Raw genomic sequence first — 27,169 nt, 5'->3', positions numbered from 1 at the left:
GTCATCCCAGCTGGCTTCGCCCTCCTCTCTTTTCCACCCGTCACCGCTCCCATCTTTCTCCCTCTTCCTTCTTCCTATGAATCTTCAGGTTTCTCTTTCTCTGCCTCCTTAGTCGGCTCTGAACATCCCCGAGCTTGTTGCTTGTGTCTTATTCTCACTCGTCCTTGTCTTTTTTTTCCTCCTGAACCTGCTCATAGTCAGCTTCTTCCTTTTTCTTACTCTTCTGTCTTGTGCAGCTAGTAATGCTTGATGAATCAAGTGAGTGAGTGAATGAGTGGAGTTCCCACTCTCCGGCTTCAAGTCTACTCTGAAGTATCCACGTCACCAAACTTTGGGGACGTGCCCTGGGTAGACATCCAAAGGCGTCGGCCCCCGCCTGGTCTAACGTTTTAACCTGTCTCACGCTCCGATGGGATTCCAATGCCAGCCAGGCAAGGGGAGGAGAAGGTAAAAGGGGAAGCTTTAAGTCTGAATGTGGCTCCCGCGGAACCTTCCAGCACTCATTCTTGGCTGCTTTCCAAGTGGGGCTCTTCTTGGATGACACTGGTGACCTTTTCTATGAAATGCAAGGGCCCAACCTTTTCACTTCGAAGATTCCCGGGGCCCCTGGGCTCACCCCACACACTCACCCGCCAGCCCCAAAGGCTCCTGGGAGCAGAATTCTTGTTAATGCTCAAGTTTAGGGCAGTGCCTTTCCCGTGTCCGATTTTGACCCTTCCAGACTGCCTCCGCGAGACCCCAAATCAAAAAGTAACTCCTGGTTCCCTCCCACCCCACCCGCACTAGAGTTTAGCTTCTCTGCAATTGATGCACCGAGATGCATGCGCTGTGTCCCGCTTTGGGGTCGCTTTTGTGCAGTAGGAACCCCAGGTCTCCAGGCTGACCCTGGAAGGAGACACGATCGCTCGCTGAGCAGGTGCGTGGAGAGCTCGCCGCGTGCTGGGCAGCGTGCTCTGCTTCACAGATGAGTGTGACACGAGTCCTCCTCTCAGGGAATTCACAGCAGACATGGAAATGAGTCACGGCACAACAGAGAAACACGCAGGAATGTCGGTCCATGCTCGGCATCCAGGAGGATGCGGAGGGAGTCGGTGCTCCTCTTGGAGGGGTCGGACAGGGCTTCACAGAGCCGCGAGCCTGGGCTGACCGTATCATTTGCTTCTTGGTTGACTGATTGCTGAACACAGTTCTGTGACAATGGAATATTTTTATCAAAAATCCTTAGGTCGTTAGAGCATTCGATTCAGCAGACATCTCTTGACAACCGACCACATGCTGGAGAGCGTGGCTGCAAACCGAGGCTTAAGACTGACCTGAAGAATTCTAAGAGGGACTGTGGACTCGCCAAGTTATTCCCAGCCCAAATAGGGAAATGGTAGCCAGGACGCTAAAGAGCACGCCCGTGAAAAAGAATTTCGTCGGGCCCACAGATGAAACAAAGGGTCTGTCTTTGAAAGCACAGAGGGCTCCTGAATTGGAATCAGCTGGTGGTCCCAGTGACTTACAGCCCCCTACGGCAAAGGCAGATCTGTTGACCAGCCTTTGAGGACAACCGCAGCAGAGAACATATTTCATTATCGTCGAAGCCAGCCCCACGGCGAGGCTGCCCTTTCCAGGAGTCCAAGAGGGTGACCTCACTCTTGGGTTTGGCAGAGTGGTCCAGCCGTGGCTCCCAGAGACCATCAGAGCTGTCAGTTTGCTGTGTGCATGGCTCTGGAATCCAGACGGCGCAAACGCTCATGAGGAGCCAATGTGAAAAATTGACACGCATTTCAGAACAATTTAAATCTGTCATTCCTGATTGTGCTCTTTTCGGCAGCTTCTCTGCAGTGGTGGTAGGAAAATGAGAGCTCGAGGTCGGGGGGGAAGCAGTATCCTTTGGGAATGCAAGAGGCGTGTGCCCTTCCAAAATTCTTTGCCTCCACGGAATAAGTTTGGGCTGGCGGCAGGCCTGGGGAGGAGGAGGGGTTAAGGTTTGCCATGCCCTTGGCCTCTGGGTTCCGTAACTGTGCCATGATTCACCCCCCACCAGATACTGACTTCCTACAGATGCTTCAGCCTTTCCTAAAAGGTACCAAGTCGAGACATATTTATTCCACAGAAACCTTTGGCTCTTTGCCTGGCTCACCTGAAAATAGATGGCTGGGGCACCTTGAGGAGTTCAGGTATAAGTATTATAGGTAGCCTGGTGCCTGAGGAGATGCCAGGCGTGGTGGGCGTGCCTGGGCTGAAGGCTGAGAAGCTTGGCTGTAATGTGAGATGGGTGCGTGTGGAATAATGAGATTGACTGAAAAGTGAGGGGTGGCTCAGCATTTGAGGCAGGACCATAGTGGGCAGGTGAGCGCCGTCGTCCTGCCCACGCATGGCAGGCCAGGGATGGCTAGGCAAACAGACTCTGGTGGAGTGTGGGGGTTCCCGTCTCCTCATGGCATTGCTAACCCCTCAGAGTCACACCACTGTCTGTTTGTGGGCAATACTTAGTCTTTATTGATCACTTGCTTACTCTGGTTTTGTATCTAGAAAAAAGGAGCAGGAGCAAATAGATAAATAAGGCTATTGCTTAGATTGTAGGACTCAGAAGTCTGTGGCTGGGACCAGTATGACTTTCTTAGAAGGCTTGGAGCTTACTTGTCACATATATCAGTTTGGATGGTTTTCAGCTACAAGTAATAGAAAGAAAATCAGAGTTTTATGCATACTAGGGATTTTTTCCTTCTCATGGACCAAGAACTCAAAGGTTAGCTTGGACCCAAAGTCCTTGTAGCATCCTATGCAGCCATACTTAGAGTGTGGCCTTTGTCTTCATGCTCACAAGATAGCTGCTCTGCTTCAGATCATTGCATCCACATTCCAGGTAGGAAGACAGGGGCAAAGAAAAGGTTCTTCTCCCCTGATTCTGCCTCCCTCTAAAGAGCCTTCCTGGATCTCATCCAGAAGCTTCCACGTACGTCTCGCTGGCCAGAATTGTGCCTCACAGCCACCTCTAGCTGCAAGGGAGGCTGGAAATCGTCTTTTAGATGAGCACAGTAATGCTCCAAACAAAATCGGGGCTCTGTTCATGAGAGAGAATGGCTATCGGGCCGGCAGCTGGCAGTGTCTGCCACTCGGCTGTGAATTTGAAACGCTAATTGCTGCTTTCAAAATATGTATCAGTGAAGCCCTGCTGATTGCTGTACACATGTAAATTGATGAGAAATATTATCATCACAATATTTCAGGGGAATGAGCTCAGATAGACAGAGGTTAAAAAGTTAACTGAGATGTCAAGGAAGATGCCTGCAGGGGAGTTTTCCAGCTTCTTCTCTAAGTGCCCTTTTTGTAGGCATGAAGGGGACTGTGAGAGTGGGGGGAGGTGGGGAGGCACCCAGGAGGGGGTGATCCTGGTCCCTTTCTGTGAGCTTTAATTCTGGGGCTATAAACCCTCTAGAGGCTGGAGTGCCGGTGTGTGCCAACGTCTCTTCAGTCCTTCCACGCAAGGCAGTAGATCATCCTTTTAAATAATCTTTTTCCCTTTTTTTGCCAGAAGTCCTTTCAATTAAGTGGAGGTTTCATTGGAATAATTAAACCCTCCATCTCCAGCCTCTCGCTCCAATCATCCAGGCAGATCAATTAACCAGAGATGCATTTATCTAACTGACTGTTGACCCCCTTCTGGTTTCAGAGCTTTTGTGCTGGGTCGGCTGTTGGAGAGACGAGGTGTCTGCCTCGCAAAGACAGCTCATTGCCAGAGGGCTGGGTACTCTCTGGATTTGAGGCGATTGCAGCTCTTTGCTTATGTTATTGAGGATTTTATTTTTGTTTATTCACCCAACAAATGTATATTGAACACCTGCCAAGAGTAAGCCCTCGTGCTAAGTTCTCTGGGAGATGCAGAGAGGAGACAGAGCTGTGGCAGGTAACTTAACCTCTCTGAGCCTGTTTCCTCTTGTATAAAATGGGCATAGTAGTAGCATCTACCTCATGGGGTGGTTGTGTTCAATGAGATAATCCACATGGAGCATTTAACACAACATCTGCCTATAACAACCACCATGTACCTTTTCATGGATGGCTATTAGAGGATATACTCCAGCAAAATGAGAGAATAAAGCAATAAAGAGGAGGCTACAGAGCCCAGGAAGCAAGGAGTCTCATTGGTTCGATTAGACACTGTGCATAACAAATGTTAGCTATGATGATTGCTAGTTTAATTAACATAAGATGACCTGGAGTCAGTGGGGGCGGAGCCGAAATCTCCGCTGTGCCACTTAGTGGCTGTGGGATCTCACCCCATTATTTGACTCTCTGATCCTGCATCCTCATCATAAAATGGGAAGAGTAAAACCTACTGTTTTGAGCTCCTGTGAAGGTTAAGTGAGGGGACATCTGTGAAGTGCCCAGGACACATGTCTGTTTTATGAAGGGGTGAGCTATCTGACAAGCATTACAAAAGATAGAATGTGGTTAAGTGTGCAGAGAAGGGAGGTAACTGTTGATTCTTTTATTATTTTTCCCCCAAAGTCCCAGTACATAGCTGTATATCCTAGTTGTAAGTCCTTCTAGTTCTTTTATGTGGGATGCTGCCACAGCATGGCTTGATGAGTCGTGTGTAGGTCTGTGCCCAGGACGAGAACTGGCAAAACCCGGGCCGCCGAAGCGGAGTGTGCGAACTTAACCACTACGCCACCAGGCCGACCCCCATGATTCTTTATACTTAAATGCATTGTCCATATTTCCAACTATTGACATAATTAATTTTTATCAATTTTTTTCCAAAATAATATATATGTCATGCAGAATTTAAAAAGTAAAGCACACTTGCAATGGAAAACATCAGTTCTCAAACTGGCCATCACCATCACCAGTCCTGATCCCCAGAGGCAACCACTTCTAACTCTTCGTTGTCATTTTCTTCTGCTATTTACCTCCTTATTTCTTCCCCCGCCTCGCCCCCGCACCGAGGAAGATTAGCCCTGAGCTAACATCTGCCAATCCTCCTCTTTTTGCTGGGAAAGACTGGCCCTGAGCTAACATCCATGCCCATCTTCCTCTACTTTATATGCGGGACGCCTACCACAGCATGGCTTGGTGAGCGGTGCCATGTCTGCACCCAGGATTTGAACCAGTGAACCCTGGGCCGCTGAAGTGGAATGTGCATGCTTAGCCACTGCACCACTGGGCCAGCCCCTACCTCCTTATTTCTAAATAACATGCTTGTATTGCTGTTTATTGCTATATGTGTTAAAAGTCACTATTTATTGACATGCTGTTAGGTAGGTAAGAATTTAGCTGTCTTTTACTAGTAGCGCACTCCATGCATTTCCCCTCCCTCCATTCTCTTAATACATTTGTATCACAGTTTTGCACGTTACATTATCGTGACTAGGTGAATATTGTTCATGCCGAGGCAAGTTGTATGCTGTGATTATGTTGCCTTCCTTGTCTTTTGTTTTTTCCTGGAGTTAATATTGCCTCACTTTTTTTTTTTTCATTTGCTGAGGCTTTTTATGTATCTATCCTTAATTATTTTTTCCATGTACTCTCAGTCCTGTCATTTGCCTAACAATATTATTTCTTAAATTATCAATATATCAGATAACCATTCAGTATTTTTCCCGACAGCCTTCCTCTCGTGCGCCCTCCATTATCCTGCCATAATCTTAGCCAGCTACTTTTTGCTGCATCCGTCTCATCTGGAACTTTCCTTGTTGCTTTGTCCAATTAGATTCTCTGTTTCCTGGGCTCCATACCTTCCTCTTGTATTACTTTATTCCCTCCTTTTACTGGAACATATCCTCCAATAGCTTCCTAGGATATGGTACAGGGGAGATAAACGTCTAGAGTCCTTGCCTTTCTGAAAATAATGTCATTCTATTTTCACACATAATAGTTTGGATGGCTATGGAATTCTAGGGTAAAAAGTATTTTCCATCAAAAATGTGAAGGTACCGCCTCATTGTGTCCCTGCTTCTGCCGTTGCTGTGGAAAGGTCTGATGCCACATTTCCTTCCAGTCCTTTGCATATGACCTGATGTTCTCTCTCTGGCAGCTTTTAGGGTCTTCTCTTAGTCCCTGGTGGCCTGAACTCTCATAGTGATGTTCTGAGAAGGTTCTTTTCCACTGATTGTAATAAGTGCTCGAAGACTAAATCTGAAGACTCATGATCCTACATTTGATGAATCCTCTAATATTATTTCTCTGATAATTTCATCCCTTAATTTATGTTGTATGCCCAAAATATTTACAAGAGAGAAAGCATAACCTCTGTGATCTCTTTCCAGGATTTCTATTTATCAGGTATTAGAACTTCTAAATGGACCTCATTTGTCCCCCCTTTCTTATCTTCCTTCTCTTTAAATTTTTTGGGAGACTTCCTCAACTTTATCTTCCAAATTTTCTATTGATTATAAATTTCTGCTACTTCAATTGCTAAGAACTCTTTCTTGTTCTCTGATTGTTCCCTTTTCATAGCATCCTACCGTTGTTTTCTGGATGCAATATCTTATCTAATCTCTTAATGGCATTTAATTATTAGACTGTGTTTCTTTAAGTTTTCTCTCATTCCGTGCGTCGTCTCATTCCTGCAGGTTCCTTGTATCAGTTTGTCTCTTGATGTCTTCCTTTCACATGGAGACTTTCCTCAAACATCAAGTGACCCTCAGCTCTCTGTTTTTCATTCTTCAGTGGGAGTCAGCAAAAATAGCGTGGACAAGTTCTGCTTGCCAACTAATGGGCTTCACTGTCGGGTGACTGGGCATCGACCCATGGTGCCTGAATGACACCAATGACAGGGAGCTCATAACTCACTAAGCAGTTGATTCCTTTTTGGAGAAGCAATATTCTTTTGAACCCTGAGCCAATATCTGCCATCTTAGGACTTGGTTTTAATTCTGTCTTGAGCTTGTGTATTAAAAGGGATATTTCAGGGAACTTTTTTTTTTTAATTTTTATTGAGTTAATGATAGGTTACAATCTGGTGAAATTTCAGTTGTACATTATTGTTTATCAGTCGTGTTGTAGGTGCACCCCTTCACCCTCTGTGCCCACCCCCCACCCCCTCTTTCCCCTGGTAGCCACTAATCTGTTCTCTTTGCCTACATGTTTAATTTCCTCGTATGAGCGGAGTCATACAGAGATTGTCTTTCTCTATCTGGCTTATTTCACTCAACATAATTTCAGGCAGCTTTTTGTACATACACTTTCTGGTTAGAGTTCTCTCAAAGGTAAACTTAAAAAAAAACAAAAAGGCAATTCTAGGGGCTGTATAGTAGGAATTAAGAGGAAGTAAGAGAACCTTGGGTCCAAATCCTGCCTCTCGTGATGATTATATGCCTTTGAACATCTCCCAGGCTTGATTTTCTTGGCTATAAAATGGTGGTGATGATAACAATAATAGTAATGATACCACCTAGCTTGAAGAGTTCTGGAGGTTTCTCAGTTACGCTTAGCAAAATGCCTGGCACATAGTAAATACTCTCTAAATATCAGATGCTTCAGCCAGATGAATGTTACACCTATCCGTCAAGCCCTCAGGAGACGAACCCTGTACATCTTCCCCGACCTTAGGACCAAGTTCTCGAGGGCGTAGGCCAGATTCTAAGGGTGGAAATAGAAAGGCCCGCCTCATTGCTGGTTGTCTCATGCCTCGGTTTTCCCAGCCTATGTTGACACGTTGGGTAGTCGTACAAACCTGTTTTCCTCTTCTTGCAATTAAAATCTCTCTTACACTTAATTTTTAAAAAGCCTTTTCTTCTGCTTACAAAAGAAACACACGTTTCCACTTTTTTAATGCAAATTCAGAACAGTGTCATTTCCCCTTGCCTTTGCCCGTTGGCCTGTGGACAGACCTGCTGCCCTGCACCGGGGGGCTTGGCCCCGCTCCCCAGCCTGGTCCACGGGGCCCGCAGCACTGTGGCCGCTCCGGTCCCAGCCGCGGAGCAGGACGGCCACGAGGAGACCAAGGAGACAGTGTCCTCCAGAGAAGCGTGTCGTCGCCACCTCCCCAGGGCCAAGGGCCTGTGACAGTTCACTTCGATCCAAGCTGACACCCGACAAGAGCAGCTTCTGTCAGCCCTGGGAGCTCTGGTGTCACCTGTGATTAATCCTCCAAGCCAAAACCGAACAAGATCCTGATTAAACAGCGGCGTCCCAGGGTCCCCGTCACTGCCGAGTGGAGCCGCCGCCTGAGGAGGCCCCCGTTACAGGGACCTCCGCAGCTGTCAGGACAGGTGTCAAGCCCCTTGTCACCTTCTCAGGATTTGAGCCTCACCTTCCCCCCGTCCCTGACCTCCCTTTCTCCAGAAGAGGAACTAGCCTTTCCCCATAAACCCACAGCCATCACCGGGCTCCTGGAGTGACCGCTCTGGGCATCACTGAGGCCGTGGCAGTCACCGTAAGGAACACCACCTTGGGGCAATTACGCGTGTGCCGTGGCGTGTTCCTGCCCAAACCCACGGCAATCGGGGGTCCGGGGACATAATTCACGGTGAAGGGAACTCTTCTGGGCTCAGGGGTTCATCGCTGCCTTTGACCTAATGAATTAGTAGCTGATTAGAAGGTCTCCACTCTGCAAAGGCTTCTCTCAAAGCCGAGTCAAGATCTTTCACCCTGGCCAAGTGACCCGGGCTCCCACCTACCCTTCTCTCCATTGCCAGAGGTCTCGGGACCTGCAGCCAGGGGCCTTCCAGGCCGGCCACGGCTGGAACAGAAGCCCTTCTGCTCCCACAGCTCCTGGCTGTGGCCACCGCGTCACTCTCATCTGGAGAGATGCGCACCTTGGCATTTTCTGGCCTTTTCTTCCCAAGCCGGGCATCGCTTTGATAGCTGAAGGGTTCTCTCGCTGCGACCTCTGCCCTCGCGCCAAGTCAGATGACCTTTCCTTTTACAGATCGCGGCCACCGCAGCTGCAGATCCAGAAGGAGACGGGCTCAGGGAAGGACAAGCCCCAGCCGGAAGGAGTCCGGGTCAGGCCTCAATAACGGGAGAGCGGCTACTGTCTGCTGAGCGCCTGCTGCATGCCAGGTACTTCCCCTACGTCAGCTCCTTTATATAAAAAAAGCAGCAAGTGAGGCCTAGCTGACACTTGATGGGCGGGCGGAGAGGGGAGGGCTCCAGGCAGAGGGAGGCTCAGGGCGTTCCCTGAGGGAGCCAGAGCTTGGTGGAGAATCAGGGAGAAGGCCAGCGTGCCCGGGATACAGCCGAGGTGAGACGCAGGGACTGGCAAGGCCTCGGGGGTCGAGGTAAAGACTTTATGTAACAGCAGGAGAGGCCACAGGACGAATGTTTTGAATGAATGAGGGAGGGAAGTGAGACCAGCAGCTGCCAGGGTGTCTGTCCAGGGGCAGGCAGCCTCCCCATCCTGTAGGAAGGTGAGCAGAATGGCTCTTCGTGTAGAACCCAAAGACTGACGTGGTCTAGGGTTTGACTTCTTAAGACTGGAAGCCAAATCCTGCTGAAGGTCGGGTCAGAGTTGCCACCGGCTCTGGCTAAGAGTGAGGGGAGAGAGGACGCCCCAGCACGGTAGGCTGCTAAAATTCAGGGCCTCAGTGGCTAAGAGCACGTTTCTGGGCCAGTTGTTTTCAAGGAAACTGCCCAGAGCTGGATACTGGCCGCCTGCTTTGGCCCAGGCGACGGGACTGAGTCAGGCCGGGTTACAGCAAAGTGTTTGGGAAGGTAAATACATTGGGAAAGGAAATACATCGAAACTGTGTCCAAGATTTTTTTTCTTCCAAGCTAGCTACACTACGAATAGTTTTTGCACGTTAAATCATTCATTAATTCATTTATGTGTGTGTGTGTGTATCTATGAGGCAAAGAACAATAAAATGCCCACTCGTGTCCCGAGCTGAAGGAGTAACACGATTCCCAGGATCACCGAGATCACCTGGGTGTCGGTCCACGTCCCAGCCGTCATGCTGGCCTCGTGGGGGAGCCACCGTTCTGACGTTTCTCAGTCTTTGCTCCTCGGTATAGTTTTGCTGTAGATCCTGAACAGTGTGGCTTGGTCGTGCATGTTTGGGAAATTTACACAGACAGTCGCATTGTTTGTGCTCTGCTGGGACTGGCCTTTTCGCTCAGTGTCACCTCCCTGAGGTTCGTCCATGTGGATGCACGTAGCGTATTTCTTTCCCTCTGCGCTGCTGTGGAGTACGCCATCGTTGGGTATACACGTCATTTATCCTCTCTGCTGCACCGGGATGTCTGTGGGGTCCCCCGGTTTTGGGATGCACAATGCCGCTGTTGAACGTTCTTGCATGTCTTGTGCCGTGCGGAGAGGGAAGGAGGGCTGGGCTGGGTGGCACGCGTGTTCAGCCAGACTAGGTAACCGACGTCAGCCTGTTTTCCGATCCTAAAGTTTATTTCAACCACACAGACACCTGTCGGTGACTCACTGTCCGCCTTACTCTCTGGCCCTCGAGTGGGAACAGGTGGCCCGGGTTCCGTGCCACGCAAACTCCAGTCCTTCACCGACAGCTTTAATCTACCTCCCCGTCTACACAGCAAACTCCTGCTCCAAATGCCACCTGCTCTTAAAGAGAGGAACCTCAGAGGGGAGCCTTAGCGTTGGGGAGGTCTGGGCGGGAACCCCACTTTTTGCTCGCTGTGTGGCCCTGAGCGAGTTCCTTAGGCCAGTGTTTGTCTTCATCAGCTGGGGCCACCATAACAAGACACCGCAGATGGCCAGCTCCACTGATTTCTCACCGTTCTGGAGGCTGGAAGTCCAGGATCAAGGCACCAGCCCGTGTGGGTTCTGGCGAGACCTCTCTAGCTTGCCGATGGCCACCTTCCCACTGTGTCCTCCCATGGTGGAGGAGAGCAGGCTGCCTGGTGTCTCTCTCCCAAGGACACTTACCCCGTCATGAGGGCCGTCCTCATCTAACCCTAATACCTCCCAAAGGCCCCGCCTACAAACGCCCCCCCCACCCCCCGCATTGGAGGTTAGAGCTTCTCCAGATCAATTTGCGGGGGAGACAGTTCAATCCCTAGGACCTGCCTACAAGGCAGGGATGACCCTGTCCGCCTCTCAGAGTTGCTGTGATAATTGAAGGAGGCGATTGACATAAGGAGATGATTGACAGCTCCCGGCACAGGGGCGATCCAGTATGGAGGGCGTTTCCCGTTCCGCTGGTGGGCTGGCTGCTGCCTCTCCCGCAGCCTCCTCACCCTCCTGCGGGTGTCTGTGCAGGCACCATCTCTTACCACCAAAGTCTGAGCACCTCACAAGGACGGGGACTGTGCTGGAAAGATCTTTGCATGCCATTCCTCACACAGTGTCCGGTGCATAGTAGGTACTCGCTCATGTTGGGCGCACAGTGGGTGCTCACTCGAGTTAGCCAATGGTGGAGGAATGCCGACCTGGGGATGCACAGGCCTCATCCCTCAGGATGCTCACTGGAGTCAGTTCTTGTAAGTTCTACTTAGCCGGTGTTTGCTAAGCAGCTGAGATGCACAGGGGTATATTTAAATTAGATCCGAGTTCTGTGATCTCCTTGCATAGAAGGTAGGAGGGCGCCTTTCATCTCTGTTTTGGAAAAAAGGCTTTGCCCTAGGCATTTCCTACCTCTTTTTTTCTTCCTTCTCCCAGCAGAAGCCACCAAAGGCCTGCTGAGGTGGCTGCATGGGCCACCCTGGTCCCCGGAGGAAGTGTTTCTATTGCATTGAACACGCTTGTACCTGGAATGTCGCACCAGCTAGTACAACCTCCTTGTCGGTGAAGGGCAGTGAGAGATGCTTGTCGGTGCCATCCAGACCTGCTCGTCTTCCTGCCTCGAGCTGTCATTTAATTAATTCCAGGCACGGGCCTCTGACTCTCCCAAAAAGCATAAACTCCTTCACTCCTGATTCTCAGCTCTCTTGCGCTCCCTGTGCTGAGCAAGTCTGCGTACCAAGTAGATACATTTGTTAGTCAAGCTTTGGACTGCAAATAATAGTAGACCCAACTTAAAATGGTTTAGGGCAAAGGGCATTTATTATCTTACATAGGAAGGAGTCCAGAGGGATCCAGTGTTGGTTGATTTAGTGTCCAAGAGGTGACATCATGAAGAACACAAGTTCTTCCCATCTCTCTACTCTGCCATCTTGAGGGTGTTAGCTTTTGTCCTTAGGTAAGTCCTCAGGTCACAGGATGGCTGCAGTGACCCCCAGCATCACACACAGCTTCACACACTAACATCCAAAGGCTCGATGACAGTGTTGCTTCCTTGCGTTCCTGTCAAAGATCAAGGAGAAAAGCACCAGAATTGCCCCCAGCAGACTTTCCGTTGGTTGCAAGGGCCATAAAGGGCTTCATGTACCTGTCTTAAGCCACTGGTAGAGACCAGATGAGACCCAGACTTTGCAGCTCAGAAGCTGCCTGGCCTCCTTCAAGCATGAGGCCACTTGATTCCTGGGGAAAAAATCAGGATCCCATAAGTAGGCAGAGCAGGGGAGAGATGTGGATAAACTATGGCGGCGTCTGCCTCCTGTTCAATACACAATTTGTCGAGTCAAGTTCTTAGGGTGGTGACTCCTTAAAAATAGTAAAGGGAAGTCCATTTTCCTCTGTGAGTGGAAATGCTCGTACCGACACATCGTCAGAGTGAGCGACTGCGGGGGGCATCTTAGTGCTGCACTGCCCCCACAGGAACTGGACGCAGGCACCCAGAGAGGGACTCCCACCACTTCTCGTGGACCCTTGGTGTCTCTCAGTGCAGCTCCCCTGGGCAGACCCGCCTCCTCTGTCCGCCTCCACCTTCCCCATCTCCACAGCCTCGACCTCCCTGCGTCTCTGCTTTACTGTGCCACAGCTCCAGCCTCCACAGCCACCTTGCAGCTCAATTCCCCACAAGCGCTCACCCGCCCCACTGTCTCTGTGGCCCATATGAAACCCCCAGCCTACGGATCGGTCCTCCTTGGAGCAGATCGGTCGGCTGGGGCCAGAGGGTTTATTTGGTACAAACAGGGTACTGGGGCCATGGCCTCCTGAGAGCATGTGAGTCGAAAGGCAGATAGTGGATACTGGTGTATCTATTGCTCTAGACTTGGCTTCTATCTCTGTTAATTTTCACAAGCCCACCCCCACTTCAGATGCCAGTTGTCAGTCCCAGGGGCCACCCAGACTCTCAGTGAACAGCTATAACTCAGGGATTCCCACAGCCCCTTCATCAAGTTCAGTAATTTGCTGGAATGACTCACAGAATTCAGGAAAACCCTATATTTATTATAGTTTATCTTAAAAGGGTACAAATGAAAAGCCATATGAGGAGGTGTATAGGGCAAGAACTGGAAGGGTCCTGAGCTCAGGAGCCTCTGTCCCCATGGAGTCAAGGCGTGCCACCCTCCCAGGACATGTGTGTGTTCACAAACTTGGGATCTCCTTGAACCCCATTGTTTAGGGACTTTTCTCAAGGCTTCCTTATGTAGGCACGGTTGATTAAATCACTTACCAGTGATGATGGAACTCCATCTCCCGCCTCACTCCCCTCCCCAGAGTAGGGGTGTGGGGCTGGAAGTCATAACCTTCGAATCACTTGCTTGGTTTTCCTGGCAATCAGCCCCATCCTCAAGCTATCCAGGGGTTTCTTAGCCAAGAGTCATCTCATTACCATCCAAAAGATGCTCACACTCTGGAGATTCCAAGAGTTTCAGGAGCTCTGTGCCAGAAACCGGGGACAAAGACCAATTTTTTTATTATTATTATACCACACGTATGTGTTCTGAAATTTGCTTTGTTTGAAACCATGTGTCTTGGAATGTCTCCATGTCACCATATCCCTTTAAAATGTTATTCCATAGTACAAAAGGATCATGGAATACCTACTGATGGATGTTTAGCTTATTTCCATTTTTCTCTATTACAAATGGTGCTAAATGTTCAAGTAAAAACTTGGGGGAAAATTAAATATCCATCAATAAGGAAATGGATAAATAAATTATGGTATATTCATGCAATGGAATAATATATAAAACAGTTAAAAATGAATAAATCAATTGAAATTCAGAGGTTGTTGGAATAGATTAAAACAGCAGCAATAGGATCGTCTATATTCTGCTACAGGAGAAAAACCTTAGGTCCAAAGGTACAAGGAGGTTGAAAGTACAAAGAGGTTGAAAATAAAAGGATGGAAAGATATACTATGCAAACAGCAAGCATGAAAGAGCTAGAGTGGCTAATATCAGATGCAATGGACTTGAGGTGTTACTAGAAATAAGAAGACATTTCATAATGATAAAAGGGTCAATCCACCAGCAAGTCATAGCAATCATAAGTATGTACGCACCTAACAAGAGAGCCCCAAAATACACAAAGCAAAACTGACAGAACTGACGGGAGAAATACACAACTCAATGATAAAAGTTGGAGACTTAAATACCCTACCATCAATGATAGATAACAACTAGACAGAAGGTCAGTAAGAAACAGAAGACTTGAAAACACTAGAAATAAACTAGACCTAACAGGCATCCATGGTACGCTCTACCTAACAGCAGCAGAATGCACATTCTTCTCAAGCACAAACTGGAACATTCTCCAAGATGGTTCAGACTAGTGCATAAAACAAGCTTCAATAAATTTAAAAGGACTGAAATGTTACAAAGCACATTTTCCAATCACGGTGGAATTAAATTAGAAATCAGTAACAAAGATATTTGGGAAATTCATAAATATAGGAAAATTAAATATCGTATTCTTGAAAAACTGAACCAAAGAAAAAATCACAGAAGAAATTAGAAAATTTACTTTGAGATGAATGAAAATGAAAATGCAACATACCAAAACTTAAGGGACGTAGCTAGAGCAGGGCTCAGAGGGAAGTTTATAGCTATAAATGCTTATGTCTAAAAGGATCTCAAATCAATAACCTAACCTTCCACCTTATGAAACCAGAAAAAGAAGAATAAACGAAGCCGAAAGCAAGCAGAAGGAAGAAAATAATAAAGATTAGGACAGAAATAAATGAGTTAGAGAATAGAAAAGCCATAGAGAAAATCAATGAAACCAAAAGAGTATTGCTATCTCTATTATACAAATACAAAATAGTATTACTATGGGTTCCTTGAAATATCAACAAATTGACAAACCTTTAGCTAGACCTGACCAAGAAAAAAACAGAGAAGACTCCAATTACCAGAATCAGAAATAAAAGAGAAGACGTTACTACCAACCTTACAGAAACGTGTTGTGAAGGAATAATGTGAACAATTGTTTTCAATAAATTAGATAACTTAGACGAAATGGATAAATTCCTAGAAAGACACAAACGACTGGAACTGACTCAAGAAAAACAGGAAATCTGAGCAAACCTATAACAAAGAAAGAATTAGCAATCAAAAACCTCCTGCAAAGAAAAGCCCAGAACCAGATGTCTTCACTGGTGAATTCTACCAAAGAATAGAAAGAAGACCCATATTCACGGGTCATAAGACAATATTGTTAGATAGTAATACTCTCCAAATTGATCTACATATTTAATGGATTTGCCCTCAAAATCCCAGCTACCTTTTTTTTGCAGATACTGACAAAATGATCCTTAAATGCGTATGGAATTACAAGGGGCCATGAGCAGCCAAAACAATCTTAAGAAGGAGGAACAAGGTTGGAGGACCCTTACTTCCCCATTCCAAAAACTTACGACAAATCTACAGTAACGAAGACAGTGTGGGACTGGCATAAGTACAGACATATAGATCAATGGAATAGAACTGAGAGTCCAGAAATAAATGCTTATATTAATGGTCAATTGAGTTTTGACAAAGGTGCCGAGGCCATTCAATGGGGAAAGAATCATCTTTTTAACAGATTGCTCTGGGACTACTAAATATCCACATGTGAAAGAACACGGTGGGGCCCTTACCTCAAAAAAAAAAAAAAAAAAAAAAAAGCCCTTACCTGTTTTGCCATAAACAAAAATTAACTCGAAATGCATCATAGGCCTAAATGTAAGAGCTAAAAGGATAAAACTCTTAGGAAAAAATAGAAATAAATCTTCATAACCTTGAGTTAGGCAGTGGCTTTTGAGATACACACCAAAAGCACAACTGAAAATAGGAAAAATAAATAAATTGGACCACATCGAAACTAAAAACTTTTTGGGGCCGGCCTGGTGGCACAGTGGTTAAGTGCGCATGTTCCTCTTCGGTGGCCCAGGGTTCACCTGTTCGGATCCCAGGTGTGGACATGGCACCACTTGGCAGGCCATGCTGTGGCAGGCGTCCCACATATAAAGTAGAGGAAGATGGGCATGGATGTTAGCTCAGGGCCAGTCTTCCTCAGCAAAAAAGAGGGGGATTGGCAGCAGTTAGCTCAGGGCTGATCTTCCTCAAAAAAAAAAAAAAAAACTAAAAACTTTTGGCTACAAATAATACCTTTAAGAAAGTGAAAAGATAACTGACAGAAGGGGAGAAAACATTTGCAAATTATGTATCTGATAAGGGGCTTGTATCCAGAACATGGAGACAATTGCTATCTCTCAATAACAAAGACAAACCACCCAAATGAAAAATGAGCAAAGGATTTGACTAGACATTTCTCCACACACGAGTGGCCAATATGCACATGAAAAGACGCTCAGCATTGCTCATCATTGGAGAAATAAATAATCAAAACCACAGTGAGATACCACTTCCCACCCACTCAGAGGGCTACAAAAGAAAAAGACGGACAATCACAAGTGTTGACGAGGAGGTAGATAAATTAGGACCCGCAGACATTGCTAGCAAGGATGTAAAATGGTGCCGCCATTTTGGAAAACAGTTTGGCAGCTCCTCAAAATGTTAAACAGAGACTTAGAAATGGCTCAGTCCTTCCACTTCTCCCTATCTGCCCAAGGGAAACAAAAACATATGTCTGCCCAAAAACTTGTGCATGACTCTTCATAGCAGCATAACTCATAGTAGCCAAAAACTAGAAACAACCCAACTGTCCATCAACGGATGGCTAAACGAGATGTGGTATGTCCATACAGTGAAAAATTATTCATCAGTAAAAAGAAATAAAGTACTTCAACATGCTACAACATGGATGAAACTTGAAAACATTATCCTAAGTGGAAGAAGATAGTCACAAAAGACCACGTGTTGAATAATTCCATTTATATGAAATGTCCAGAATCGGTAAATCTATAGAAACAGAAAGTAGATTAGTAGTTGCCTTTGGCTCGGGAGACAGGTACCGGAATGACTACAAAAGGGTATGGAGTGTCTTTGGGGGGAGATGAAAATGTTCTAAAGTTAATTGTGGGCATCTCCATCAGTATACTAAAAATCACTGAATTGTTCACTTTTTAAAGGTGAATTGCATGGTCCATGAATTCTATCTCACTAAAGCAGTTTTTAAAAAATGAGTGAATTAGATCTATATGTACCAACCTAGATAAATCTCAAAAGTGTAGAGAGAAAAAAGCAAGTTGAAGAAGAAAACAAGGAAGCGTACAGTATGAAGCCTTTTGTGTGAAATTTTAAAACCAAAAATCATGGTCTATAGTCTTTCGCGGAAAGATAAATTCTTAGTAAAATATAAAAGCTTGGACGGAAAGGATGTACTCCAACTGCAAAATTTTCTTTCTCTGCCCATAAATAATGTTTTAAACATTTTGTGGCTTCTCCATCCATTGTTTATGTTGAGTATATACAGAAACGTATCTATCTATATTCATATCCCTTCCTTCCTTAACTAAAAGGTATGTACTTTTCTCTACTTTTTCAAACTTCACAACGTAGTCTAGCGATCACTGAAGGTGTTTCTAGAGCTGCTCCAGTGGGGTTCTTTTATTAACCTTGTTGGGGTCTCTGTCTAAAAGGAGGAGGGCCAGACATGGATGACTATATGGAGACGCTGAAGGATGAGGAGGACGCCTTGTGGGAGAACGTGGAGTGCAACCGGCACATGCTAAGCCGCTATATCAACCCGGCCAAGCTCACCCCCTACCTGCGCCAGTGCAAGGTCATTGATGAGCAAGATGAAGATGAGGTGCTTAACGCTCCCATGTTGCCGTCCAAGATCAACCGGGCAGGTAACCTGACGAGCCGCTTTGGAGCAAAGGGTGGGCTACCTCTCGTGGAAGCTGCAGGAAATAGTCCTCGGTTAGCTGGACCAAAATGAAGTGTCTCTAGCTCAGGAATTTTTTTCGCTGGGGTCCATAGACCTCTGCCCATCGCGTCCGCCACCGGGCTGTTTATGCATAGAATTGAGAGGGTCTGTGAACTTGGGTGGGAGCAAATTACGTCTTTATTGGACTAACCTCAACCCAGATGGAGCATTCCTTTTGGTTGTGAACGTAGGCAGGCAACACATCACGGGAGTGATCGGCAGTACCTGCGACTCTGTCGACCGTAAAAATTACAGACATCTTCATGTCCCATTACAGCTGCTGCAGATGTCGCCAAATATCATGCACGCTCCTCTCTCCCTCAGAATCACACTAGTTATCAGACCTGCCAAGGGATCTTGTTATTTAATGCATTGATACAGAAGAACACTTATTACTGAATCAGAGATGCCATATTTGCTAACTGTATCTTATTATAATTGATTTCCTTTGTAATCCAAGGCATTTTATCTGTTTAAAAATATTATTCTGAGGAGGGGGTCCGTAGGCTTTCCCAGGCTGCCTAGGGGTCCATGACACTCGCTCACTTTCATTAGAGGTGATCACTATGGTTTGTGAAACTTGTTTTGGTTTTATACATGTATGTGTGTGTACACACATATATATATGTTGTATCTTTGTGTGTGGGCGTGAGGTCACAATGTAGAATATATTTCTTTCTGGGGCTCACAGTTTAAAAGGTTCGAAGATCACTGTCCCCCAGTAGGACTGGTGGTGAGTGGCTCACCCTTTGTGACTTTTGCATACGTGACAGACATCACTAATCACACCCTGCTTTCCTGCTGAGCTCGGATGTGCCTTTAGACTCCTTCCCAACCCGGTGCTCCAGGCAGCTTCGCCAAACACAGCTGACACAAGATGAAACCTATTTATTATGTCCATCCTAGGGAAAATGTAGAGTTTCAGGACCTCAAGGGAAGAAATATCTGAAAATAAAGTGTGTAAGGAAGGGCCAAGAAATGTAAACGATAAGTGGAACCGGTAGGAGAGACAGTGAAAACTGCTGGGCAGGTTACCTTTAGGATAAAGATGTTTCCAGATTACGTGATAATCCCAAAGAACAGCATGGAGCTATGCCTGCTTCCTGGGACTTTTCCTAGCTCCCCACCCAATTATCCGTCTTCCTTCTCTGAGTCTCAGAGAACCACATATTATTCTGTAATCGTTATTGTATTTCTAACCTCCTTCACTCACAGAAGAGCGGGTGTCTATCTGGGTAATTTTAACCTTTTGGTCAATTCGGAAGCTCCCTGAAACTGTTGGTTTCCTGTGGCTGCAATTCCATTTATCCTGGCTCTACCAACTTCTTAGAGAAAGGAAACTAACACCCACTGAATCCTTGCTGAGGGCCTGGCCCTTTGACTTACATTGTCTGGACTCCAAGACGCAGTTCAGGAGTGACAATGTGATGAGACTGTCTTCTTAGAGTTTTCTTGAGGGATATGAGTCCAAGATAAGACTGGACAAGGAGACTTGAATCCAATCAGATACGTGTTCTTCTCATTGAGTGATGTGGCCTGTCCCCTAGGCCGGTTGTTGGACATTCTACATACCAAGGGGCAAAGGGGCTACGTGGTCTTCTTGGAGAGCCTGGAGTTTTACTACCCGGAATTGTACAAACTGGTGACTGGCAAGGAGCCCACCCGGAGGTTTTCCACCATCGTGGGTAAGTGGCTTTGCCATCAGGAGTATCTGGACTCTAGCAGGAGGTGTGTCTGTGTCTGTGTGTGTGTCCAGTGGGGGAGCAGGTCTAAAGCTATGAATCTGTGACATCAGGACAGTGCCCCTGTGGCACTTGTGGGCCATCAACCACTTGTTTCTGCCTGATGATGAAAGACAGGTGACAGAGGAGCAAATGGAAATAGGGGCCAAGAGAAGTGGGTGTTCATGGAACATCTCCCATGAATGTTGGTGGGGTGGAACAGACATTCGCACCACCCTCTGGGTCTTGTCCTTGCCTTGCTTACTCTCTTGCCAGTATCCCGTGAGCCAGAGCCCTTGGTCATCTCATCTCCTTGATTTTCTTTCCTAAATATTCCTAAGTTAGTCTTCTCTCCATCTCCATCACTACCCTAGTCCAGACCCCTTCAACCCCATCAACTCTACATCCGTTCCTGCTCTGATCCAACACTTTCCCTACTCCAGGTACCCCTCCCCTGCTTAAAACCTTTCACTGGTTTTCCACTGGTTCCATCTAAAGACCCAGGTCTTTAATGGAGCCCACAAGGACCCCACGTGGTCCAGCCTCTGCTGACACTCCCAGCCTCACCTTTCTGCTTCTCCCCCTCTCCCCGCCCCAGCGGGGCACTCTGGGTTTTCCTTCAGTTCCTCCTTCCTCCCCAGAGGGCCCTGGCAATGTGGCTCCTAGAATGTGTTTCCCCCTCAACTCAACATTTCAGCTCAACCACCAAGAGCCCTCTGCCCCCCAGGCTGGATGTGGCCCCCCTGTTACACACTCTCACAGCCCCCTACACCTTCACTTTGTGAAATCCTCTCCCTCTGTAGTTTTGTGTGTGTGTGTGTGATCATTTGCTTTTTAATGTCTGTCTCCCTTACCAGACCGTAAGCTCTGCCCAGACCAAGGCTATTTTGCTCACCCTGACTCCCCAGTGCCCAATGGGTAGTGAGAGCTCGGTAAAATGTTGGTGAGTGAATGAGTGAACGAATGACCCCTGCCCGCGTCTGGGACGCCCTCTTCCCCTCGGCAGTCCTCGGGCCTGACTGGGTGCCCCCTCTCCACAGTGGAGGAGGGCCACGAGGGCCTCACGCACTTCCTGATGAACGAGGTCATCAAGCTGCAGCAGCAGATGAAGGCCAAGGACCTGCAGCGGTGCGAGCTGCTGGCCAAGTCGCGACAGCTGGAAGACGAGAAGAAGCAGCTGACGCTGACGCGGGTGGAGCTGCTGACCTTCCAGGAGCGCTACTACAAGATGAAGGAGGAGCGGGACAGCTACAACGACGAGCTGGTCAAGGTCAAGGACGACAACTACAACCTGGCCATGCGCTACGCCCAGCTCAGCGAAGAGAAAAACATGGCGGTCATGAGGAGCCGGGACCTCCAGCTCGAGGTGAGGGGCACGCGGGGGGCCGCTGGGGTGCAAGACCACCACGTGGGCAAGTGCAGACAGGTGCACACAGGCTGCCACAGCTTCGCCCCCAGCTAGGTTAGGGGGCATGAAGGACACGGGGTCCGAGGACCTAGACACACGGTGTGCAGCAACATATGCACGCCAACGCAGGGAGGCTTAGCGCGATGGTTTGAGAGCCGCCCCCACCCCCGGCCCCCAACCACATCCTCTACGCACATGCGCACGCGGAACCAGTAGGGCTTCCTGTCGCTGGCTCAGGACCCAGATCCACCATGCGCATGTGCCATGTGCGCATGGATCCAGTGAGCTTCTCTGCTCATTGGGAGCTTGAATCCACCGTGTGCATGTGTGGATGTGAGCACGCAGGCCCTGCACCGTGCGGATGAGAGGGAAGATGCGGGGGGGGCCCGGGGGCTTGGGCTGTGGCCCTGGAAGATCAGGGAGGAGATGGACACGGTGCATGAGGTCCTTGAGGCCAGGACTCTGCCCATCACAGCTGTATCCACAGTGCTCAGCGTGGCACAGTGGGCTAGTCAATACACTTATCAGTGAACAGTCCGCCAGCCAAAGGATTGGCGTCAAACATGAGTTTACCTCCAAAATGGAGAAAGGAAAGGGAGTTTGCTTAACTCGTGTGTTCTTTTTATTTATGGAGCGTCGCCATGCGCCGGGCTCTTTTCCAGGGATACGTAACTGGAGAGCAAGGCCCTGCTGTCACGGGGCTCACATTCTAATCAGAAAACAAATGCATAAATGCCTGGTAATGGTAAGTGCTATAAGAAGAGGAAAAAAAGAGCATTAGCATAGTGAGTGAGGGATGCGATTTTAAATAGGACGCTCAGGAAAGGTCCCTGAGAAGGAGACACACGGGCAGAGACCTAAAGAAAGGCAGGGAGCCAACCGGGCTGGTCTCAGGAGAAACAAAAAGGCCCCGAGTAGGGCCACGCTGCGTATTTTTAAGAAACAGCAAGAGAGCCAGCGGGGCTGGAGCCAAGTGAGCAAGTGGCAGGAAGGGAGGTGGGGGAGATGGCTAGGGGCCGGATCGTGGGGGGCTGGTAAGAACTTGGGAATTTATTCCACTTGTGATGGGAAGTCACTGAAGGATTGAGAGCTGGGGAGTGACAACTGATTTATATCTAGAAAGATCCCTCTGGCTGCTGGGTGGAAAATAGACTCTCAGAATATTTATTAAGCACCTGCCACGTGTAAGGCACTGTGCTAAGCACTGGGGGGACACAAGGATAAATAACGTGATTTCTGCCCAGGTCACTTACAATTTAGTTGAAGCAGACAGATCAGTAAATAGTCCTCTAGAATTCAAGGGAATTGAGTCAGCAGCATAGCGGGCAGTAGAGTGTTTCTGTTAAGAGCATGAGCTTTGAAATCCTACGCATTTGGTCCAAATCTGGCTTCTGGCTTCTGGCTTTACCGCTTAGTTGCCTCTTGGCTTCAGTTTCCTCGTTTGTAAAGAGCAATAATGAAAATAATACCTACGCCCTGGGATTGCTGAGATGCTGCACCTTGAGCCTTTGGCAAAGCGGCTAACCCAGTAAGCGTCCCACGGCGCCAGCACCTCGTGCCCACTTGGATGGGACTCGAGGTCTGGACCCAGCACTGGGCACTGGGGCTGATCTTCCAAGATGCTGAGGATGCGTGACCAGGAGGAGAGGTTTCTGTGCTGTTCTATCTAGGGTTTAAGAGCAGTTGACCTGTGGCAGGGACTTAAAAGTTTCTCTCCTAGAACTTTCTCCTGTGTTATATTTCCCTGGAGATATATTAGTAGGGAAACAGCGTGTCTGGAACTGCAACGAACGTCTGGCCGGCTGGGTCCCGAGGTTATTTCGCAGCGCCAGGCTGCTTCCCTCTGGCCGCAGGGAAGAGCCACAGTCCTTTCCCAGCTAAAGCCCCACCCGCTACCCGCTGGGTGTCTTGTGACCATTCTCCCCATAAGCCTAGAACTGAAAAAGATGCTCACCCCTTTGCTGCCTCCCTTCCTTGCAGCCCTTGAGAACGATCTTCTTGTCTTACCGTGTTTCACCAAGGCAGACACGCTTAGTCACAAAGACTTCTTAAGACGTCTTCTGCTGGCCCCAGTTCCTGCCACTCACCTCTCGGAGGTGATGCTCAGCGCGTCTCCGGTTGTCCCATTTCCAGATGTAGTACCTGCCTCCTCCAGGAAGTCCGTCTTTGGAGCACTAAGTCTGGGCACGTCCTTTAGGCTGGAGATCTCTTGAACTTAAGTCCAGTAAATCTCAAGCTGTTCTTTCGGAAGCTGTGCCATTTGTTCTAATAAAATCTTGTGTGAAACCCAAGAGGACAAAACCTGGGCAGGGAGGGCTGCTCCGGAGGATGAAGGCAGCGTGGGGCCCAGAACCCTGTCTTCTTGGCCGTCTCTGGGCCCCCTTCGATCACACTAGGGTTCTTCAGGGGAATCCTTGAGTTCAGGGGATCAGAGTTTGAAACCCACCACAAAAGGGCATTGTAACGGATAACATACCTCAAGGAAAACAGCTTTGCTATCTTTTATCCTAATCTGTAGCCTGTTCCACCACGCAGAAGTTACCGGGGGGAATTGTCTCAGGGCCATATAGCGCCTTTAAAACTATTCTAAATTGACAAGGCAGTCGGCATCAACCAAGAGCTGGTGGTTTGTTTTACTGGAAAACGTTTCTTTGAGCCCTTCTCTGTCGCCAGCCGGAAGAAGGGGCGGGGGGGGGCCGTAACACAGGTCGTGCTGGAAGTTCTGTAGGACCTGGGGAAGCATCGCCTTTCCCGAGTGTTTCCTGCCAACTGCATTCTCCCCTCGGCACCCTTGGCGTGTTTCAGATTGACCAACTCAAGCATCGGTTAAATAAGATGGAAGAGGAATGCAAGCTGGAGCGGAATCAGTCACTGAAACTGAAGAACGACATCGAGAACCGGCCCAAGAAGGAGCAGGTTCTGGAACTGGAGCGGGAGAATGAGATGCTGAAGACAAAAATCCAGGAGCTGCAATCCATCATACAGGTGAGCGCGGGGGGCGGGGGCAGCGTGGGCAGAGGGAGGATGACGGCCTGGGGGACGGACACACCTGCCTGGGTGTGAGACCCAGAGCTGTCACTCACTGACTGCAGGACCACCAGCGATGCAGGTCATCCCTGGGCACCTTAGTGTCCTCCTTTGTAAAGTGGGGGTGACCACACCACCCACTTCTCGGAGACATGACATTACGTGAGAGAGTACTTGTGACAGTGTTTCCTTAATTGAAGCATTCAGTGAAAATCGCCATTCACACGGAAATCAGTGCCCCGGGGCACTGTGCGAAAAGTACATCCGGGAAACCTACTTGCCCTTAAAGATTCCGGGGAATCTCAACTCTCAGCTCCGTGTGATTTGTTAAAACTTCAGATGCCTCCCCACGTTTGTCATCACGGAATCGTTGGTGGGGATGAAGGAGGAAGTGCTGAGACGTAACATCCCAAAAACACAGCTACAGGGAAAATTTTAAAAGCATCACTCCCCTTCTCCCAGAATGGCTCCCCGCCCCCCGCCCCCCCCCACCGGGATGGGCTGCCCAGCGGTTTAAGGCTCTGATTCGGAGCAGAGGATGAATCCTGGTTTAATCAGGGCAGATTAATTGGTGTTTCAGGGGAAGCATCTGGAAGGCAGATCAGCCCTCTCTTTCTTGTCACCTAGGAAGGGTTTGGAGGAGCAGCAGCCACTTCTCTCGGCTCTGATACGAGCCAGAGCCAAACAATAGGCGTCAGATGTTCCTGAGCAGAAGTGGGTTTTATGCTGCTTTCCAGGTGATAGAATTCTTAAATACGAAGCTGCATAAGGACCCCAAGAGACAGTGACTGTTGCCTCTGCTCCCCCAGCACAAAACCACCTGCTCTCTTGGTGTCTGCCACTGGCTCTTTTGTCCCCCGCCTTCTGGGTCCACCTTGCTCCCTGCCCACCCTCCCACGACACCCCACAGCAACCTTAAGCCTTCCTACCCGCCCACCCAGGCCGGCAAGCGCAGCCTGCCAGACTCAGACAAGGCCATCCTGGACATCCTGGAGCACGACCGCAAGGAGGCCTTGGAGGACCGACAGGAGCTTGTCAACAAGATCTACAACCTGCAAGAGGAGGTCCGCCAGGCAGAGGAGCTGCGAGACAAGGTGGGAGCCCCACAGGCGGTGGGGACAGCTTCCAGCCAGCTGGTGCTCTGACTGGCCTCTTTCTCACCAGGGACCTCCCTGGTAGGAGGCACAGGGCCCCTCCAGCCCCACACTCTCTTCTGGGGACTAGGTCTGACCCCTGGTATAAATTCCTTGTGCCTGCCAGTGTCAGCATGCTTGTGGTTATTTATGAGTTATTGTCAGTCTTAGCATAGTTCCTGTCTTCCCCTCCTGGCTGAAGCCCACAGTAGGGCGCGCAAGGTGTCTGCACTGTCCCGGACTACATTCCCTGGCACATAGTAGGTCCACAGCAAGTCTCAGTTGATGGACTGGGCTACCACCGTGCTCCCTGCTAGTCAGATAGCGGACTCTCAGTCCAGAACATAGGGACCAGGTGACACAGGGAGGACTGCCCATCTCCAGCCAGGAGGACGGCACCACTAGAAACAGCTATCCACCCCCCACCCCCGTGCTGGTTGCTTGACGCGCGCATTGATTTCTGCCCATCTCCTGCAGTACCTGGAGGAGAAGGAGGACCTGGAGCTGAAGTGCTCGACCCTGGGGAAGGATTGCGAAATGTACAAGCACCGCATGAACACCGTCATGCTGCAACTGGAGGAGGTGGAGCGAGAGCGGGACCAGGTGCGGGCCTGCCGAGGGCTGCCGAGGCCGTGCACCCGGCGGGCTGCAGAGCAGGGCTCTCACCTCAAGCCACTGGGGCCCGTCGGGATATCTCGCCCAGTGTGATGTCGTTAGCTACGCAGGAATTCCTCGTGAATGCATCTGTCCTATTTCCGAAAAATGAATTCTATCCCAAAAAGCGTTTGAATGTCACGGGGGCCTGAGCTGGACTCCCAAGGGCTCATCCCACAGAGCATGGTCCTTAAATTCCTGGTCTCTAGAGGAAGACAGCCAGGTTCAGGCCCTGTCACTCATCAGGTGTGTGACTGCGGGCAGGCTTCTCCCTGGGCAGCCTCAGTGCCCTCATCTGTGAAATGGGAATAATAAACACAGCACTACGTCCTGGGGGCAGACAGTGGACTCGATACTGCCTGACTCTTGGCGAGGGCTGGACAGACAGCAGATGTGCTATGTAGTGTTGACGAAGGTAGTGATTGGGGTCAAGAAAGGAGCAGGAGATGACGTGGCTGACACCTAGGCTGGGAAGAGGGTTTCTAGCCGGAGACCCTGTCTGTGCCTGGATCCAGTGTGGTTCGGTCAGGGTGAAGACTCCAAGTGTCCTGTCCCCGTTCTCTCCGGCAGGCCTTCCATTCCCGGGATGAGGCACAGACCCAGTACTCACAGTGCCTCATCGAGAAGGACAAGTACAGGAAGCAGATCCGCGAGCTGGAGGAGAAGAATGACGAAATGAGGATCGAGATGGTCCGACGGGAGGCCTGCATCGTCACCCTGGAGAGCAAGCTCCGGCGCCTCTCCAAGGACAGCGGCAGCCTCGACCAGGTGGGGCTGGGCTGGGCGTGTCCCCCACACCTGCAGCCAGGTGCCTCCCACCCCCGGCCAGTGGCTGAGCGGAGTCACGGCCTCCCGTGCAGAAGTACGGCCTCCCTACCACACCCCTTCTGCAAGTGGGACATATTTGATAGACACGTCTGTTCCGTGTGTCTGTGTCATGATGAGTAGAAACTATTAGTTTGGAAGTTAGAAAATGCAGCAGAAGACCCTGGCTTGGCCACTTGCTAGGCTGGGTGATCTCAGACAAGTCACTTTCCCCTTAGGACTTCAGCTCCCTCTCAAGTGACCACCGCCGGCCATCAGCCTCCCATTGCATTCCCACCACCATCTGGGCGGTCACTGGGTTTAAGATGCCCTGTTCCCGTTAAAGTCACTAGTGCCTATGAGGAAACTGTCATTT

At 49.0% G+C, this 27,169-nt stretch overlaps 1 protein-coding gene across 3 annotated transcripts in view; it reads left to right on the top strand.

Annotated features, from left to right (window-relative positions):
• The window catches only part of CARD11 (caspase recruitment domain family member 11), a 114,399-nt gene that overhangs the window by 61,794 nt on the left and 25,436 nt on the right, over positions 1–27,169 (top strand). For all 3 annotated transcript variants that reach the window (XM_023655183.2, XM_023655184.2, XM_070231389.1), the window contains 8 exons: positions 8,867–9,000; positions 17,757–17,969; positions 19,594–19,731; positions 20,808–21,133; positions 23,981–24,160; positions 25,144–25,296; positions 25,813–25,938; positions 26,560–26,757. In XM_023655183.2, the coding sequence (XP_023510951.1) occupies positions 8,994–9,000; positions 17,757–17,969; positions 19,594–19,731; positions 20,808–21,133; positions 23,981–24,160; positions 25,144–25,296; positions 25,813–25,938; positions 26,560–26,757 (1,341 nt within the window). In that variant the 5' untranslated portion in view covers positions 8,867–8,993. The remainder of the gene's footprint in view (positions 1–8,866; positions 9,001–17,756; positions 17,970–19,593; positions 19,732–20,807; positions 21,134–23,980; positions 24,161–25,143; positions 25,297–25,812; positions 25,939–26,559; positions 26,758–27,169) is intronic.

Source organism: Equus caballus, chromosome 13 (assembly GCF_041296265.1).
Source record: "Equus caballus isolate H_3958 breed thoroughbred chromosome 13, TB-T2T, whole genome shotgun sequence".
NCBI classification, from domain to species: Eukaryota; Metazoa; Chordata; class Mammalia; order Perissodactyla; family Equidae; genus Equus; species Equus caballus.
The sequence above is the reverse complement of the archived record's forward strand: the minus strand, read 5'-3'. Positions and strand labels throughout refer to the sequence as shown.